The sequence below is a fragment of the Squalius cephalus genome (genome assembly GCF_949319135.1).
Source record: "Squalius cephalus genome assembly, chromosome: 1".
In the NCBI taxonomy this organism is placed as follows: domain Eukaryota; kingdom Metazoa; phylum Chordata; class Actinopteri; order Cypriniformes; family Leuciscidae; genus Squalius; species Squalius cephalus.
In genome coordinates this window covers 28,097,976-28,118,040 of record NC_137122.1, presented here as the reverse complement: position 1 = coordinate 28,118,040, position 20,065 = coordinate 28,097,976, and the positions used below count along the sequence as shown (strand labels likewise).

At 37.1% G+C, this 20,065-nt stretch overlaps 3 protein-coding genes across 4 annotated transcripts in view; 1 reads left to right on the top strand and 2 right to left on the bottom strand.

Moving 5' to 3' along the window:
• Positions 1-20,065, top strand: part of LOC307158264 (choline transporter-like protein 2) — a 119,223-nt gene that overhangs the window by 73,385 nt on the left and 25,773 nt on the right. The window lies entirely within an intron of this gene.
• LOC307158319 (serine/threonine-protein kinase/endoribonuclease IRE1-like) lies at positions 539-8,105 on the bottom strand. Its single transcript, XM_079870776.1, has 10 exons — positions 8,032-8,105; positions 7,509-7,548; positions 7,064-7,312; positions 6,386-6,985; positions 6,097-6,260; positions 5,184-5,401; positions 4,248-4,421; positions 1,739-1,850; positions 1,492-1,580; positions 539-1,375 (listed from the first exon to the last, which is right to left on the bottom strand). The coding sequence occupies exons 2-10, from the start codon at positions 7,519-7,521 to the stop codon at positions 1,273-1,275; spliced, it is 1,722 nt and encodes a 573-aa protein (XP_079726902.1). The 5' UTR covers positions 7,522-7,548; positions 8,032-8,105; the 3' UTR covers positions 539-1,272.
• On the bottom strand, positions 10,247-17,879 carry LOC307158311 (uncharacterized protein). Of its 2 annotated transcripts, none has more exons than XM_079870749.1 (10): positions 17,627-17,879; positions 15,835-15,888; positions 15,018-15,269; positions 14,653-14,904; positions 13,716-14,294; positions 13,332-13,495; positions 12,920-13,140; positions 12,203-12,338; positions 11,221-11,309; positions 10,247-11,078 (listed from the first exon to the last, which is right to left on the bottom strand). In XM_079870749.1, the coding sequence occupies exons 2-10, from the start codon at positions 15,854-15,856 to the stop codon at positions 10,982-10,984; spliced, it is 1,812 nt and encodes a 603-aa protein (XP_079726875.1). In that variant the 5' UTR covers positions 15,857-15,888; positions 17,627-17,879; the 3' UTR covers positions 10,247-10,981. The 2 variants fall into 2 exon arrangements, with proteins under 2 accessions (XP_079726875.1, XP_079726874.1); XM_079870748.1 differs by having other exon boundaries at positions 13,716-14,291; positions 17,627-17,864.

Here is a 20,065-nt window from a genome sequence, read left to right as displayed (position 1 = left end):
AACATGAATGTGTGAAAGATGGAGAGTCCAAGGCGCCATTTTGAGTGTGGCACATCTTCATCTTCTTGTTCTTCTTCTTACTATTTTACGGCGGTTGGCATGAACAGGTAAATTAAAATAGGCAAAGTTTGGAGGACTAATAATTCTTTAAATCTAAGTTGTTGTTTTTTTAAATCAATTTAATTATATTATTTGTGTAATAAAGCGTATCTAAAAAAATATGACATTAAAGGGATAGTTCACCCAAAAAATAAAATTAGCCCATGATTTACTAACCCTGTAGTCATCCTAGGTGTGCATGACATTCTTTTTTCAGACGAATACAATCGGAGTTAGGCCTATATTTAAACATGTCCTGGCTCTTCCTAACTTTATAATATTCGGTTACTTTTTTCCATCTTTCATCGCTCCTCCGTCGTTGTGTGTGTGTGTGTGTGTGTGTGTGTGTGTGTGTAATTTACAATCCATGGTGTGTGTATTTACAAACGTTTAGAAACATCAAGGTTTTTTAATGTTTTTGAAAGTAGTCTCTTAATCTCACCAAGGCAGCATTTATTTGATCAAAAATACAGTAAAAACAGTATAACTGTCAAATATTATTAGGTTACAATTTAAATGAACTGGTTTCTGTTATATATTTTAGAATGTAATTTATTCCTGTGATGGTAAAGTTGAATTTTTTCAGCATCATTAGGCTACTCCAGTCTTTAGTGTCACATGATTCTTCAGAAATCATTCTAATATGATGATTTGGTGTTAAAGAAACATTTCTTATTATTATTAATGTTTAACACGGTTGCCTTTGCTAAATAAAAGTATTCATTTCTCTTTTTTTTAACTTTTGAATGGCAGTGTATCATGATTTCCACAAAAAAATAAAAACTTGTTTTCAACATTGATAATAAGAAATTATCAAACATAAAATATAATTTTCGTGTGCAGTTTGGATTGTAGGCCCTTATGTAATTTCCAGAATACATACTCAGTGACTGCTTTCATAAACCATTTATTTACATGATATGAAAAAATGGGAAGAGTTGTCAATCACATAAAATTATTACAGCCTTGATTTGATTCAATCTTGATTTCATAATAACTTACTCAGAATTGACAAAATCCCAGGAACAACCCAATGAAAAAAAAAAGTAAAAAAAAAAAAAAAAAAGTTATGTAACAATTGTGAGAACAGTGCTTGAATGACTGTCCTCTGTGTTGAATGTGAAAACTGTAAACACTTTTGCCATGTTGTGGTGTAATGTCCTCTCAGCTTCTTCAATAATCCCAGTTTAAGTCTTTAGCCACTCTGTGCAAACTAATGAAGAAGTCCGGGAAAAGACCAAAAATGTTGTTCTCTTCAAATTCATTTCTGACATTTCTGTTAGAAACAAAAGATAGAGTGAATTAAAATCAAAACAGAAGCATTTCAGACACAAAGATAAACGGGAAGAGAGATGTAACTGAGATCTGAATGAACATTTTTGTCTCACGTACCCATGCACCAGTTTGTTGCGCAAAACACGCAGCAGGCCAAGTACGTCCTCCGGAAGCTTCTTGTTAATGTCTGTCCATATTTCTGAAAGCTGCAAATAAGACACACACCAGCATGAATGGTCTAATGTGCTACATTACTAGTAGTCCCAACACAGCCTTGAATGAACCAAGATCATGTGCAGAGCAAGGAGAGGAAAGCTGTTGTTCTCTTGTCTTGTGTTTAGGCGAGTCTTGTTGTTTTACTCACCTGCAATTTCCAATTAGAAAAGTTTTTTCCCTCTGTGGCCTCCTTTGCAGTTTTGAAGAGCTTCCAAAGGTTTTTTAAATCCTCTCCCACTATAGCAAGGATGTCCTTTCTCCTGAAGGAAAAAAATGAGCAAGCAAAGACATGAACATTGCACATGAATCATGTCAACTATGTTGTATGTTTATTTATGTTTTGTATCTATGTTTATGTAATGTGATAAAGGAAGTACATCCTTTTAAATTCTCTATTTTATGTATCAGGGCATAATAAAGAGAGCTGTGCATAAACGGATGCCCACAAACCTCAATAAACAGAAGCAACATTGTAAAGAAGAGTGGGACAAAATTCCTTCACAACGATGTGAGAGACTGATAAAGTCATATAGAAAATAATTTCTTCAAGTTATTGCCGCTAAAGGTGGAACAAGCAATTAAATAATTTACTTATCACACATGGCTTTTTGTTAAAGGAACACACCACCATTTTTTGAAATAGGGCTTATTCACCTTCTTTCCTACATTTAGATAGGCTCAGTGCATCCATTGTTTTAGTTTGACAGGGTCGGCGCGAGCTTAGCTTAGCTTAATGAATGGAATCCTTTGTTGCCAGGTAGCATGTGCTAAGTTTAAAAAAAAAAAACTATCCACCTAATTACTTCTTGTGGCCTGCGTATTCACAACAAGTACAAATAGCGATGCAGATTAACACTAGGCGATTTCCTAGGCAGATATTGACTTGGGACTATATTGGGGCGAAGCACTGCTACTTGGGCGCAGAGATATCACGCAACACCTGAAATCCCACGACTTCCGTCAACATACCGGCGTGAATAGTAGCTGGCTATTTTTCCTACAGTACATGAATGGCGATGAACATGGCTGATTTTGTGAGAGACGTAGAGGGTGACTTCTCATACAGTCAAGAGCCAGAACCATACTTCTATGAACCAGAGTTTTCAGAAGAGGAGCTGCGTGCTTTGGAAATAGAATGACAGGAGGAGGAGGTTGCGTTCGCTCAACAGCCTGAGGACGTGAGTTGACGGAAAGTGTGGGATTTGTCAGGTCGCCGACCCTGTCAAACTAAAAAAATGCATTTGCCCACCTATCTAAATGTAGGAAAGAAGGTGAATAAGCCCTATTTCAAAAAACGGTGGAGTGTTCCTTTAAATAAACCATGACAGTCTAATATGCCATGTATTGTTGTTCATCTGAGGTTGTATTTACCTCATTTTAAAGTCTCTCTGTAGTCAATCATTTTTTCCCTTAAATCTCATATTTGATCACCAAAATGGCATTTCTAAGGGGTTTTTTGAAAAAATGTCTTCATGTTTTAAAATAGCTTGAATGTAACACCCTTGCCTCATTTAGTATACATGGTTCTATGAATACAAACAAAATTACTAACAAATTAGCCCCGCCTCCACTCACTCACACCAGCTCAGAGATCCACTCGTTGACGATCACACGTTGACCTGATTGGTTACAAGGTAGTTTGTGACGTCAGAAACACCAGCGATTTCAAACTGCGATTTTGAGACGGTCTTTGCAGTTTTAAGCAGAAAATACTCAGCAATGGTGTTGACTTATGAATTTACACTTGGTTTGTCTTAAAGCATATTTAAAACACCACATAGACACATAAACAACATTACAAGTGTGATATTCACAACAGGGGGACTTTATACAGTGCTATGCATAAGTTTAGGCACCCATACTAAAGTTGACTAAAAAGAGGAATACAAAATAATCTATTGGAAACTGAACTTAATGCCTTAATTTAAAAAATTAGGAAAAATCCAACCTTTAAGGACACCAATTTTCTTTGTGAATGAATAATGTATCGTAAATAAATAAATGTTCTTCCTTAAAATACATGGTGCATAAGTTTGGACACCCCTATGTTAAATTCCCATAGAGGCAGGCAGATTTTAATTTTTAAGTATTTTTTTTAATTATTTTTTTAGGATACTATGCATCCTGATAAAGTTCCCTTGGCCTTTGGAATTAAAATAGCCCCACATCATCACATAGCCTTCACCATACCTAGAGATTGGCATGGTTTTATTTCAGTTAGCCTAAAAGCTGATTTGCATTGAGAGATGATCTTATGGAAAGTACCCCATGCCAATCTCTAGGTATGGTGAATGCTATGTGATGATGTGGGGCTATTTTAATTCCAAAGGCCAAGGGAACTTTATCAGGATGCATAGTATCCTAAAAAATTTTTTTTTTTAAATACTTAAAAATAAAAATCTGCCTGCCTCTATGGGAATTTAACATAGGGGTGTCCAAACTTATGCACCCTGTATTTTAAGGAAGAACATCTATTTATTTACGATACATTATTCATTCACAAAGAAAATTGGTGTCCTTAAAGGTTGGATTTTTCCTAATTTTTTAAATTAAGGCATTAAGTTCAATTTCCAAAAGATGATTTTTTATTCCTCTTTTTAGTCAACTTTAGCATGGGTGCCTAAACTTATGCATAGCACTGTATATATAACCCTTACTTCTTTTCATTCTCGATTTTAAGTTCACTGAAGGCCTCATAGATGGTCAGTGTTGCTGTTGGGTCTGTTTCCTCTGTCTGCTCCTTTTCTATGTAGAGGTTGCGAAGTTTTGCTAAATACTCGTAGTTCTGGATTTCAGGCCTATCACCCAGCTTCCTGAGGACTGCATCTTTTCTGAAGGAAATAAAAGGCAGGCATTGAGCAGGGCAGTTCAGCAACAGAACAAGACTGTATGATCAGAAAGTCAAACCCAGCATTCACTGCATGTTTCTCTGAGATACGTTACAGTGTTTTGAGTTTAAAAGTGTTTTGAATAGTTAATTTACTCACGTTTTCCCATTTTCTAAAGGTGAATATTCTGGACACACATATCAAAACATTGAAAGCAAATGCTCCAAAAGTGACAAAACAGCATCATAAATGTGGTCCTTATGACTGGTGTGCTCTATTCCAAGTCATTTAATTTCAAAACAGATCTAAATGTATCACACTTGATAGTTTGGAATGAGATGAGGGTGAGAAAATAATGGCAAAATTGTCATATTTGGGTGATCGATTCCTTGAAGATTCTCAGACTCACAGCTAGATAAAGAGTCTACAATCAAAAACAAAGTCCTGGCAGTGACTCAGTATAAGAGAGGACATTCAAGGGCTGTTTTTGTCAGAGTATCATGAGAGAACAACATCTGAAGAACTGGAAATATAATAAAGAAACAATCTGAGCAATCCAGACATGAAGACCACGCAGAAGATTGATCCCAGAGAAGTAGGTGGCAAACATCACAATCACCAACAGTGAATTTATGTTTTATATCATGAGGAATATTGTTCTTTCCACAAAGATGAAAAGAGGAATAAGATACATGTACGTGGTAAAAGCTGAATGGCAGAAGTCAAAATCACCAGATCTTTTTACAAACATCACGCATAATTTACCTGTAATCCTCCCAGAAAAAAGGGTGTCGTAGGACCTCATCAACGGTCAGTCTCTCTCCTGGTTCTTTGTTGATCATCCATTCAACAAGATCCTTGGCCACTATATCTTGTACATGTTCAAGAGAGTACTCCCCATTCTTGATGTTCACCTCACGATCCATGTCCCCAAAAGGATGTTTCCCATCAGAGAGGATGTAGTACACCAACATCCCAGCAACCTGCAATAAATTGGGCAAACTGTGAAGCACATACTAACGGGACAGCGAGAAATAAACCGGAAGAGCTGATAGAGAACTTTTTGTTTTTACAATATCTTTAAGTAAGGAACAGAACGATAAGTTGTTATTGGCTGACAAACTGGTAAAGGAAGGTAAGATTGTCAGAGAACAGTAAGTTAACCTTTTTGACCCCCATATATTTTCCATATTTCTAATAGGGCCTACTTGTGCTATATTTACGACAAAGCTGCTTGTTTTCAAACTATTTTTATTAGCATAAACTGTGAGAACTGAAATATAATATTTAACTAACCTCATTGTTTAATCATCTAGCTTTGGTCATATCGACTCCTTTTGCGTCCTTTTTGTACAATGAAAGTGAAAGGGGACTTAAAGCTTGAAGCTTGTAGAAAAACTCATATTTTGTGTTTCATGGAACAAAGAATGTCACATGGGTTTAGAATGACACAAGTTCAGTTACTGATGACTGTTAATTTCTTTTAAGTTTGATGTAATACTAATATAATCTTACAGAGTGTCTATTTACACTACGTGCAAATAACCCGCCTTGTTGGCGGAGGCTTACACTAACTCTGCCCATTAATCATCAGCAAAAATGATACCACAGTCCACCCTTAGCTTGGTGAACTCTCAGTAATCTCATGACTGCAGTTGATTCATGGTATTTCACAAACCTGGATGTCTGAGCTCTTTTTGTAACCACTCTTTTCCGACTGATTCAGGATCTCGGTCGCCTCCCAGCCTTGAGTACCAGCTCTTACAGTATGAACTGTGCTTCTGCCATCCTCCAGTTTGCGACTCAAGCCGAAGTCAGCCAGCCTTGCATTTTTTTCTGAATCTGTTGAAATATGAGTTTATCTGTCATCTGTGATTTTATCTCTCTCGCTCAGTCTCTCTCTATATACATAAAGTTAATGTTACAGACTAAATTATGATATAGTACATAAAACCTATTTTTGATACCTATCAAAACATTTCTAGGCTTTATGTCACGATGGATGACTCCAGCACGGTGAAGAACTTGAAGGCCAAGAAGCATCTCCTTCACTATGTTCCTCAAAGCGTTGTCTTTGTCCTTTTGCTCCTGCAGACGAAGATTTTCCATGTAGTCTTCCATATCATATTCACAAAGCTGTAGCGCAAGATAATAAAAATCTTCATCCTCTGCTAAGTCCACATACCTGACGATGTTCTTGCTCTCAAGCTTTAAATCTCGTAGATGCTTCAGTTCATGTTCAAAGTCTTTGCTATTCAGTGGATCCTTGGTTATTCGTTTAATGGCCACCTCAGTGCCATCTTCCTTCAGGCCGAGATATACTGTGCCACTTCCTCCAGAGCCAATAATGTAATTATTACTTCTAGAAAAGTAGATGTTACTGACTTTTTTCTTGGAGGGATCTTTCTGGAGCTCCTCTATTTTACTTCTGTATTTTATTGAGGATGGGTTGCACCTGATGATATCATCATCAGGCGTGTTTGGCTTATCTTGCCCCTTTTCTGAAGCTACATTTTGATGCTGAGACTCAGTTATCCGTTTGTCATCTGTCGTCTGTGGGGATAAACCTGGAAAATCCATTTAAAATTAAAGTTGTGTTCCAATATATAGCTATATATGGTTTAAATATGTTATTTTCTTCATACCTTCAAGTTCTTGAATGACATCAGGCTTGATGTCTTGCAGTATTTCGTAAAAAGCAGATTTTACTGCAGGTCCTCCAGATTTCACAGCTTTTAAGAGCTCTGTCATTTGGGTCCTTTTAGTTGCGTTTGTGATCTTTGAATACTGTCCCCAGGAAAGCTTTCTGTTTTCATACATCTTATCAGCGATGGGCATCGCAGATGTAACTCTTTGAATGAGCGCTTCATAGTGCGTGTCCACAAACTCAGCATCTGAGTATCAAACATCAGTTAAAAAAAAGACAGTGTTTCACTCTTTTCTCATCTTCAGTACACAGTAACAAACCAATAAAACAGCCAGCAAAACCAGAAACAATTAGGTCATAGGATATTAAAGTGAATTTAATATGGCAATATTATTTAAAATGTGATGCAATTAAGTCGGAGAGTTTTTTCATGTAAAACTTACGCTGATGTTCCATTGTTTTCCTTCAGTCCCTTTAATCTAGCTAAAAAGACAAAACATGTATGTATAACAACAACATTAACATGCTGCTTTTTATATTGATTATTCTTTATGCTTAATAATTTAAATAAATCAAATGCCTGTTTTCACTATCATTGGTTTTGAACCAAACAAAGTCAGACTTTACTTGATATCAGGCTGGGGCAAGTTGAACGATCACAAGTTGTTTTAGTTTTTTTTGTTTTTTCATGTTTGCTGTGACATTGTGAAACTTATCCATTTACATACATACCACTAAAGTCATTGTTTATTCATTCAATTGTATCTTTTTTGTAGTTAAGATTTGTCTCTAGAGAAACTGATTTTCAAAAAAAAAAAAACTACACTGAAAAATAATTAATTTTTTTTCAGTGTGACGTTTAAAATCGAAAGGAAGTCACTGACCAACAACACAGTCAGAACGAAATAATCTAGCAGCTAATAAACACTCATATTTTATGCGTGTACAGATGTGAGTTTCACATACCTGTAGTAGTTTATAAGAAAGCACGGATATACTTTTGTCGTGCAAAAATTGGAAGGTTAGAAAGGATGCGGAAGAGGGAAACGATGCATGCAGCCAATCAGTACTAGCAAACAACAACACGAGACCAGTTGCTTTCCACACCCCTACATATTTAAAACAAACTCATATTTTACGGTCTTCTCAAATCGTCAATACAAATGTCAGAGACATAGCTGAGATATGTAAATCTATAGAAGTGTGAAATTATAACAATATTTATTTTTTACGGCAGCCTGCTGTTGCTATGGTTACTTCCTGACGCGAACTTTCCTCATCAAGACTCAGGTCTTCCCAACTATTCCCAACTGGTCATCCAGTTTTCACCTACGACTGCTATCCTTAACATGGTTCTAATATCATTGTCAACTTTGCAGACGACACCACGGTGATCGGACTCATCAAGAACAACGAGTCAGCCTACAGGGAGGAGGTGGACCGCATAGCTTCATGGTGCACACTGATAACAATTTGTGGTTACACTTTATTTTAAGGTGTCATTGTTACAGTGTAATTATATATTTAAGTACCGAGTAATATTAACCCCTTAACTGTCACCTGCCCGTATACGGGCAACCTAAATTTACTTCACTATATTACTATTAAATCCTAATCTAGTCATGACAAACTATATATCGTTGGAAAGGTCTAAGACTCCTTAATAGATATGTCAGCACTGTTTTTTGTTACAATTTATGCAGGAACAGTAATAGATTAATTTATGGCAAGAGTGCACCTCAAAAAATCTACATCATAACAGGCATTTCTGGCGTTTGTCACAAAAAGTCGACGCACACACTTTTAATAACTGAAACTTTGGTTTTCATGCTAAAAGTTCATAATAAAACATTTAATCTAGTATTTGTCAATAAAAAAAAAATATATATTATCCTCTAAAAAGTATAATATACATATATCCTCTAAAATATAATATTATCTTTTTTATTGCCTTTTTTTATTACATAACATATTTTAGTAGTTATCATAAATTAGGTATCATTTGAAAGCTTATGATCTCAGAATTCATCCTGTGAAAACTGTTTTGAATTTGGACATTGTGTTACCATAGAAACGGTACTCTAAATGATTTTATCAGGCTCCTCCCCTTTTGGGCGTCATCATGTTTCATAATTTTATGATCAAAATATTTTCTAATCTTGACAAAACACATATTGTCAGAAAGGTCTGAGTCTCAAGGTTCCATATTTTGTGACAGAAGTGATATTTGGACAGAAATTTATTAATTTATTATGGTAGAATGCATACAGTTAAATTCAATGGAATTCAATGTCACCCGGTGGCTATTTTTGGTAATACGCCTAAACAAAATCTCATGGGAACTTCAATTTTTGTGATATCAACTTCAAATTTGGAACACAACTTAGTTAGATTTATGGCTTTGATTTTATAGTAATTTTTTTGTAAAACATATTTTGTAAAATATATATTTTATATAAAATAAAAATATTAAATAAATTATATTTGATTTAATGTAAATTTAAACTTCCATAACTTTTTCATACTTTAATTTTTTGAAGTGCTTTCACTTCAGTTATAATCTGCTATTTTCTCCCTTTAAAACAAGACCAAACTTGGGTCTATACTCTAAAGCATCCTTGAATTACAACCATTTAAGCTTGAATAGTGCATTTTAATGTCCATTCTCAAAAAGGGGGGTGACAGGTAAAGGGTTAAGCAACTACATGTACTTACTATTGGGTTAGGGGTAGGATTAGGATTTGGTTGAGGGTTAGTTGCATGTAATTATGCATTTACTGTTATTAATATACATGTAACATATGTAACAAGGCCACTGTAAAATAAAGTGTTTCCCAATTGTTGCTCAACACTAAGAAAACCAAAGAACTCATAGTAGAACAAAAAAACACTGTATATTTAAAAAATACAAAGAAACACAACCACACTATAAGTGCCATTAGAACATGTTAGGCTACATGAAATGTACAAAAACACAATTTAAAAACTTGAATAAGTTACAGGTGTTTGTAATGATCTTCAGAAGGTCATTGGCTGTGTCCCAATTCAGAGGCTGCATCCTTCGAAGGTCGGACAGAGTTGTTAAATGGGACGGTCTACTCTAGCCTACGGAGGATTGTTCTTGTCGCCTATCAACTGTGACAGCTGCCGTTGATGAGTGACAGTAACATTTGTACTAGACTTTAAGTTATAAAACTGTCTGAAAACAAAACAGGGTTCACAACCTGTCTAAATATTTTCATCATGGTCCATTTCTGTATATAATAAAGAGTAAAACTATATATAATCGCATCTTAGTAAGACTTGTCAACATTTGAACCGCTATAAAAAACATTTTTTTATGTATTTTTGTTTTTTAGATATCTGAGTAAGCTGAAACTCAATACTTGCGTAAGTGTAATTCGGCAATTCCTCGAAACAAAAACTGGCGCACAATGAATTCTGGGGTAGGCAAGGCTGCGAAGGATCCATCTGTTGTATCCTTCATTTCATGGGAAACGAAGAAATCATTTTAAATGAGCCTTTGAATTGGGACAACCTTCATCGGCCCCTGTGATGCAATCGGCCTTCGAATGATACAGCCTCTGAATTGGTACGTGACTATAGACTGCTGCTTTTACAAACCCTTTCACAATATATGAATGACATTCATATGGAAAAGGGAGCAAAGCATGTATTAAAATCATTACATTACTAATTTGAAACAGCAAGTAAAAAATGTCAATATTGACTTTAGTCAAAAACATGATAGCAAAGATACGCAGGCCTCGAAACCACCATCAACAGCATTGAGCTGAAACCAATATTGTGGAGTTTAGATTTTGGCGATGGGGATTTATAAAAACATCATTATTCAACATTAAGTGCAAAGCAGTGGAAGTGGCTATAGTTGTCTGCATCAAATTTCTCAGTCTCTTCAATATTCCCAACCCATGTCAGTAGCCAACCGGTGTAAACTGATGAGGAAATCTGGGAACTCATCAATCATCTTCTCTGCATAGAAGAGTTTTTCCCTATTGGAAACAAACTAGAACAGTCATATCTTACAATATAGCATATACAATTGAATTTATAATATCCAACAATAAAAACTTAGGTTGTCTTTGTTAAACCTGTAAAATCCCCCCTCCCTTTTTTTTGTATTTTTGTACTTACTGATGTCCCAGTGCATTACGCAAATACCGTAATAGACCAAGTAAGTCATTGGGAAGACCTTTGCCAATTTTTGTCCATGTGTTAGGAGCCTGCAAATACAAAGCTGGAGTCTTAGATCAAGAAATCTTAGTGCAGGAAACAATGACAGCAAACATCCAGAGGATACAACACTGTTTTTATAATCATTTAATAGGTTATAGTGAATATTGCAGTATTTATTAAAAATGATTTATCCATTATCCATATTATTTTTTTTACATTCATGTGCCCCCCAATCTTTAATCAAAATAACTTCCTCTTCCCCCATCTCTTCTGTCACTCACATGAGATCCACCAAATAGCAAACCACAACCATCTAACCAACCATCCAATACTTTTGCAATCTTCTCAAATTGTTAATACAAATGTCAGAGACATAGTTGAGATATGTAAATCTATAGAAGTGGGAAATTATAACAATATTCAATATTTATGTTTGTGTTTATGTCCCCATCAAGTCCCGCCCAACATTTTTCCTTGTTTAAGAATCCGTTTTACACTTGTATATAGACCTACACTATAAATATAAACAAAAGACTATCGCAACTTCAGTTTCATGCCGATCTATGAATGCGGTCTGGTTTGTATTTTCCTTTGCCTTGCTCAGTTTATTGCATGATTTATGAGGGCATAATTAATGAATTTGTAAGATATCTTTTGACAAACAACAAAAGAATTGGGAAGTGTTTCCTCTCCCTGTAAAAGTTGATAAGCCTAGTGTTTTTTTTTTTTTTATTATCCTAAATATACTTGATTTAATGGTTAGTTACATTGTACTATTTATTTAGCATTGTTTTCAGCTTTGTCCAATCAGAACAGAGCTACAACCCAATTTGAAGTCGCTACCTGCTAGTTGAGAAGTTGCTGTTAATGGTCCAATCACACCCTTTGGCAAGGAGAGGAAAACACATCTCTTACGTTTGCTGAAGAAGTCTTTACTCACCTTTGACTTCCAATCAGAAAAGGATTTTCCTTTTGTGTATTTCTGTACAGTGTCATAAAGCTCTGTATTGCTTTCATAGTTCTTGTATTCCTGGACTTCCTCTTTATTACCCAGATTGTGAAGGACCTCCTTTATCCTGAAGGAAAAACATTGTTGTGAAGGCATACAGTAAATGTGAGTCCACATCAATTCTACACATTGATCTAATCCTACTTTCAGAGAAAAAAGCTGGTGCATATATCAGGGCTAGTCAGGGAATTTATCAATAGAGGATTTCCCTGACACAGTTTTACTCTTATTAATATGATGATATAGCAATTTACTCTTACTAACAGGCAGCAAAGCAGCACACTGTAGAGACATCTCAAGAACTGATGCAGATAGATAGATGCCAAGATAACGCAGAGCCAAAGTCTAGAAACAAGATCCTGCCAGTGTCTCAGTATGAGAGGAGAAGAGCAACTTTTGTCAGAGTATCAGGCAGAAACAGCAACTGTAATACTGGAAATAAACACATAATGGGAGAAAGAAGCAAAAGAGTAAAAGAATGCAGTGAAAGACTAGGCAGAAGATAAATCATTACCATAAGTATAATAGTTAAAAAACACCTTACAGTGTCATTTAACTGCCACTTTCAGTAGTGAAAAGCAAGAATAAGCAGCAGAAGTTTTTCTTAACATATTTTTTCCTGAGCATCAAACATTAATTACAATTTACCTTTTATCATCCCAGAAATAAGGGTGATCTAACACCTTGTCGACAGTTGGTCTCTTTTCTGGGTCTTTGTTGATCATCCATTCTACGAGATCCGTTGCTTTTTTGTCTTGGACATCGTCAAGAGTATATTCCCCTTTTAAAATGTTCCCCTCACAGAAGATGTCATCTCCAAAAGGATGTTTCCCATCAGAGAGGATGTAATAGGTCAACATTCCCGCCACCTACAATAAATGGGGATCATTTGTCAGTTAACAGGGAAAACTGCACAGTACTACTAACCACTGGACATGATTAGAGTTGGAAAAGTGCAAGAAATCAAGATTTCTATTAACTGAACTGATAATCAATTCCTCTCTTAGCTAGATGGTCTCATGTTAGCATGACTGCAGTTGATTCATTGTATTTCACAAACCTGGATGTCTGAGCTCCTTTTGTAACGGCCCTTTTCGGTCTGATTCAGGGTCTCTGTTGCCTCCCAGCCTCGTGTACCAGCTCTAACAGTACACACTGTGGATTTTCCCTCCTCCAGTTTACGACTGATACCAAAGTCAGCCAGCCTTGCCCTTTTTTCTACGTCTAATAATAGAAATATGTTAGTTTTGAATACGTTGAATTAAAGTTAAATTCTAACCTTATTTACTCTCCCTCATGTCGTTCCAAACCTTTATTGCATTATTTACGGTGAAAGAGATTAAATGAAGACAAAATATTTGGGCGAGTTATCGCTTTTTAAAGTAAAAGTCAACCGTATATAATCATTTGTATTATTCCGAGATTTAAAAAAAAATATTTGTACCTATCAAAACATTTCTAGGCTTTATGTCACGATGGATGACTCCAGCACGGTGAAGAACTTGAAGGCCGAGAAGCATCTCCTTCACTATTTTCCTCAAAGCGTTGTCTTTGTCCTTTTGCTCCTGCAGACGAAGATCGTCCATGTAGTCCACTAGGTCGTATTCACACAGCCGGCTTGCAAGATAGTAAAAATCTTTATCCACTGCAAAGGTCACATACCTGACGATATACTGGCTCTCAAGCTTCAGATCTTGCAAATGTTTCAGTTCATTTGCAATGTGTTTGTTGTTCTTTGGGTTCTTTGTTATTAGTTTAATGGCCACCTCAATGCCATCTTCACTCAAGCCAATATATACTTGTGTGCCGCTTCCTCCAGGGCTAATCATGTACTTCTCATCTTTATAAAAGTAGAGATTCCCTACTTTTTCAATGTCAGTCTCTTTTAACAGCTCCTCTAGTTTTGTATCATGTCTTTTGGAGGATTTGTTCCTCCTGGGGATTTGTTTTTCCTCAGTCTTTTGTTTGATAGTTTGCACTTGTTCTTGTACTTTGGCACGTTTAGAGGGAGGTTCAATTTCTACTGATGAAAAAAATATAAATGATATAAGAAAGTATATGATAAACTCTCAAATACAAGAAAAAGTCCGATTTGTGATATAAACTCAGAATTACGAGAAATAAAGTCAGAATCGTGAAATATAAACTCATAATTGGGAGATATAAAATTACAATTGTGAGATAAAAACTTGTAATTGTAAGAAAAAAATCTCGCAATTCTGACTGTTTTCCCCTCAGAATTCTGAGATAAAATTCTGAGATAAAAAGTCAACATTAAGTTACCTTTTTACTTTTGTATTCTGTGGCATAAATAAGCTTCCATAGTTTTGCATTGTACAGTATGTGTTGAAAAATGTTTACTATTACTAAATCTCTCTGACCTTGTCGTTCAAGCTCTTCAAGCATGCCTGGACTCTTAGTTTTCCACACATTGTAAAAAGCAGATTTTGCTTCATCTGTGCTTAGAGCATGTAAGAGCACCGTCATTTTATCCTCATCTGTAGACGAATTCATAATCTGTGTGTATATTTCTTGCTGAATTATTGCAGCGTCTCTCAGTGCATCAGCAATGTGCATCACAGCAGTAACGCTCTGGATGAGAACTTCACTGTGACGTTTCACAAATAGAGCATCTGAAATAAAAAAATGACATTAAAATCTGTGCCATGGCCAGTTGGGTTTTTGCCTTATATGTGTTTGGTATTGTTGCCTTGTTAAATGTTTAGTATTTCCTAATCTCTCTCACCTTCTTGTTCAAGATCTTTAACCAGGAAAGGGTCATTTTTTTTAAGCAAACTGTAAAAAGCAGATTTTGCTTTGTCAGAGTTTAGAGCCATAAGGAGCTCTCTCATTTTATCCATATTTGTAGCAGCTGCCCGAATCTTTGAGTATGTTTCAGGGTGAATTATTTTAACAGCGATCAGTCCATCAGCAATGGGCATCACAGCAGTAACCCTCTGGATGAGATCTGCTCTGTGACAGTCCACAAATTGAGCATCTGAAAAACAAATGACAGTTAATCCAGAATATTTCCCATTATGCACTGTGAGTAATACTGCAGAGAGGAAACATCCATTCAAGGAGTTTTTCCAGACTGAGTTTAAGAGTCGTGTTGACTGCGCATATACGCCAGTGGAGTTTTGATTGGAAGCTCAGTTCTGCCTAAAAAATAAAAAAGGAGGTAACTTGCGAGTTTATATCTCACAATCAGAATTGTGAAATATAAACTCATAATAGCGAGATATAAAGTTACAATCGAATCGTGAGATAAAAACTAATCGTAATTGTAAAAGTCAGAATTGTGAGTTTATATCTGACTTATTCCCCCTCAGAATTCTGAGATAAAAAGTCACCATTTTCTTTTTTTACTTTTGTATTCTGTGGCATAAATAAGCTTCCATAGTTTTGCATTGTACAGTATGTGTTGAAATGACAAAAAAAATGACATTAGTTGAAGATCAGTTTATGCATCACTGTGAGCTAATGCAGAAAGTTGCGTATGAACTACATTTATAATTGCTAGTCTGTGGTGGACATGAGTTGGAGTGTCACTTTAAACTTACGCAGCTGATCCATTCTTTTCATTCAGTGGCTGAAAAACTGCAAGTCTTGAAAACCTAATCCAAAAGATGAAAGCAATGAAGACAGAAGAAACATGTTGATTAGAAGAATATCCAGCAAGTCTATATACAATTAATGTAAATACAATCCCATGTGAAGGTCAATATTCAAACCTCATGCATGAACACGTTATGCAACTCGCTAAACACATGACAATTACTGACAGGCAAAACTAGCCTAAATTATAAATTATAATATTAAGTATTTGTAATAATAAATAATAATAATAATAATAATAATTATTATTATTATTAATAAACATAATTATAATAATATGTTAAGCAGTTACAATTGGTCTTTGTTTTTTTCCCCTCAACTTTCTAAACAAAATCTACACTGAGATATACATGCGTAACAACTACTAAAATGAAACGTTCTGCCTAAAATCAGTAAAAATTCGGACAAGTGAGTTTCTTTCCTTCTGGTGTTTTTGCTCATGTGTATTTAATCAAGTGGGTGGTGCTCACAGCAGAACCATAGTCAAGCTCCACCTCTGTGGATCTAAGGGGTGTGGCTCAACCTAAATCACATCTAGCTACACCTTGGGGCCTATACCATGAAGCTGGTTTAGGTGGCTAGCCAGGTTTGTTTCAGTTTAGTTTGCGCCAACCCTGGGTTTTAGGCACCATGAAAGTGGTTTGGTTTATAGCAGTGTTCATCGCTTATAGTACCTTACGCTCCACGGCTAACCTGGTCCAGGGCAGGTTATATTCGAGGTATGAGATCCCAAACTGAAATTGGACCAATCAGCTGTGAGCAAAGTTACATGTCTGATGCGATAAAGTCACTCCACCTGTTTCTACTCTAAATTAAAAGGTCACTACACAGCAAATGATTTTTAAAAGACAAAATCGTCTGGCTTTTAGTAATGCTTATTTAGAACAATAATTTTGTATGATTTAGATATACTATACACTTAATTGATCACATGTACAATTTTAGTTTATCAATTATCATTACGCACAGTTTAAATGAATAAATATATAAAGGTAATATAAATAGCCTACACTTTAGAATCAATAGATAAAGCTATAAAATGACTACATGTGAGCTTAAATGTTCAATTCTCTCTATACCTTCATCAACTGTATAACTTCACAACTTTTACTTGCACTGATAGCCTATAGCAAGACTTTTTCTTTTAATTGTCCTCTTTCGAAGACAGCTATTTTCTTCTTGCTGCGTAAATTGGTTTAAATTCTTAATATTTTAATATTCTGCAGAAGAGAGAAGTGAATCGCGCTGCTTCTCGCGCGAGAAATGAATCTCAGTTTCACTCTTTCTCAGCCTGTGATTGGCTGTTCGCTGCTGATGTCACACCTAAGCTCAGGATCAAAGCCTGAGTTGACAGAGAAAGTTGATGATCAGCATCATGGTGCCAACAAAGCCTGGTTGGACTGGTTTGGTTTTGTTAACTCAAAACTAATTCTGTGGTAGTTTGTTCAACTACCATCATGGTACAAGCCCCAGAGATGTCCAGAGAGAGTAAGCTGGACGTCGAGCTCCACCTATTGGCTCTGAAGTGAGCAACTTCCCTTTTTTCTTGCATCAACATAAATAAATAAAAATACTGAACATTGTAATACAAGGAATAAGCCTACACAAACACTAGGACGGATTGTGTCCATCAGCAAATACAAAACAACTAAGTTACACGCCGTTAAATACTAAAAAGACATTTTAAGCAATCGTATTAAACTTTTCTCCTCACCTAAAACTGAAACAGTAACTTACGTGTTTGATGCGAACGAGTTGTTCTTTTGAACCGGACCTTTTCCTGATGATTCGTTAAAAGCGAACAGAACAAAATCACAGTGAGCTTTTACTTCCCCTGGTTTGAATAGGTGTGTTCGACATCGGCTGCGGCTGGATGTAACCGATCGGAGAGAGTTGCCGCGTGCAGGAAAGAAGGGGAGAAAATCGCTGATGTTTCCCCACGGCGAACTTAGTATATGTGGGATGTAAAAATCCCGCGAATTTTTCAAGTGGAAGTGACGTGTTTCCTGTTTGGGAGTGAAGCTCCAGTCGCCCACAGTCTGCAGCCAGACCCTTCTCCTCAGGGGGGCAATGTTTAATAAAACATTGAAGCTTCCCCGGGCGCCGCCATTGATCAGCTCAGCTGCTGTTAGCATCCCATTGACTCCCATTCATTTTGGCGTCACTTTGACAGCGAATAACTTTACATCTGAGGCGTTTATCCATTATTTATTTCTAAAGAAACACGAAAATGTATAAAAGGCTCCATTACCTTGTATCTTACGATATCATGGCGTGATATAAGCTTATTAGGTAGAGTATTTTTGACTAAAATGGAAAGCATTTCGAGATTAATCTATTAGTAGGGAGGTTAAGCCCAAAAAATAGGCCTTTGACTTCAAGTCATGATGCAAAGGTCGTCTTTGGTATGGAAGTACCTTAGGGTCATACAAATAAATTTATCCTAAGACACAAGTGAGATCACACTTTGTATCAGAAATAAACAGGTTTTTTCAAAAATGGCCGCCAATGCGCCGAAAATACTCTAGAGCCCATATCTTTGCTTCTGTTATCACTATAATGACAAATTTGGTGTCAAAGTGTACATTTTTGGGGTCAAGGAATCCAATAAAATTGGTTTCAAGTTTAAAAAAACAAAAAAATTCCCCATACCATGACAATTGGGGGTACATATGCACATTTCACATAAGAATTGTGTCATCAGAGCGACTTTACTCATCTTTTCCTTCAAAAACTTTAATTTTGTATTTAAGCAGTGCAGCTACTTCTGTACATTACATTTGTCCTAAATAGCATGAGATTTCGACCAGTCAGGAGTAGCCTATAGCAAATCAGTTCCTGCAACAACACATCCCATATGCACCAGGAGCTGTGACAGCTGTTGAAGGTCAGAGGTGACAGGTTAACACTTTGAGGTTCGTATGACTTCCTCATTAAATAGAAAAATGCTTTTAATGTTAGATAACTAGTAACTAGCTAGCTAGTAACTAGTTAGCTTCATTATAACTAGGTCGCTAGTAACTAGTTAGCTTCATCATAACTAGCTAGTGACTAGTTAGCGTCATTTTTATTGAAGCAAGCACATAGCCTACATGTTGCTAGCTAGTTAGTTAGCTTCATTATTTGATATTTTTTTACTTTTGCGAATGCTTGTTAATGCTCATATTATCTCTCTTATGATGTTAAAGCAACTTCATTTCTTTTTTCAGATTAGCCATAATGGAATGCCGTGACTGGAGTTTATGCTTCCTATGTCAGTCCGCCCTAAAGATTGAAAAAACATTAGATCCCTCTTAAACCGAGGACCGTGACGTCGCACGGTATGGCGCAGCCGGGGCCCCACCCTGGAGCCAGGCCCGGGGTTGGGGCTCGTATGCGAGCGCCTGGTGGCCGGGCCTCCCCCCACGGGGTCCGGCCGGGCTCAACCCGAAGGAGCGACGTGGGGCCGCCTTCCCGTGGGCTCACCACCTGCAGGAGGGACCGTAAGGGGGTCAGTGCTGAGAGGATCGGGCGGCAGTCGAAGACGGGGCCTCGACAACCCGATCCCTGGACACGGAAGCTAGCTCTAGGGACGTGGAACGTCACCTCGCTGGCGGGGAAGGAGCCTGAGATTGTGCGTGAGGTTGAGAGGTTCCGACTAGAGATAGTCGGGATCACCTCTACGCACGGCTTGGGCTCTGGAACCACACTCCTCGAGAGAGGATGGACTCTTCACCACTCTGGAGTTGCCCATGGTGAGAGGTGGCGGGCTGGTGTGGGTTTGCTTATAGCCCCCCAGCTCAGCCGCCATGTGTTGGAGTTCACCCCGGTGAACGAGAGGGTCGTTTCCCTGCGCCTTCGGGTCGGGGATAGGTCTTTCACTGTTGTGTGTGCCTACGGGCCAAACGGCAGTGCAGAGTACCCGGCCTTCTTGGGGTCTCTGGGAGGGGTGCTGGAAAGTGCTCCAACTGGGGACTCCGTCGTTCTACTGGGGGACTTCAATGCCCACGTGGGCAGTGGCAGTGATACCTGGAGGGGCGTGATTGGGAGGAATTGCCCCCCTGATCTGAACCCGAGCGGTGTTCAGTTATTGGACTTCTGTGCTAGTTACAGTTTGTCCATAACGAACACCATGTTCAAGCATACGGGTGTCCATCAGTGCACGTGGCACCAGGACACCCTAGGCCGTAGGTCGAT

Bases quoted from the DNA above. Each gene is read 5' to 3' on its own strand.
- LOC307158319 (XM_079870776.1), bottom strand. The intron at 6,261-6,385 runs GTATCAAAAATA...ATATTTCAACAG, and splicing joins GCCTAGAAATGTTTTGATAG to ATTCAGAAAAAAATGCAAGG. The intron at 1,581-1,738 runs GTGAGTAAAACA...TCTTATTTGCAG, and splicing joins TTTCTAATTGGAAATTGCAG to CTTTCAGAAATATGGACAGA.
- LOC307158311 (XM_079870749.1), bottom strand. From the start codon at position 15,856: ATGAAAAGAATGGATCAGCTGC. The intron at 15,270-15,834 runs GTAAGTTTAAAG...TTTGTTTTTCAG, and splicing joins GAAAAGAATGGATCAGCTGC to ATGCTCAATTTGTGGACTGT. The intron at 13,141-13,331 runs GTTTGTGAAATA...CATTTATTGTAG, and splicing joins AAAGGAGCTCAGACATCCAG to GTGGCGGGAATGTTGACCTA.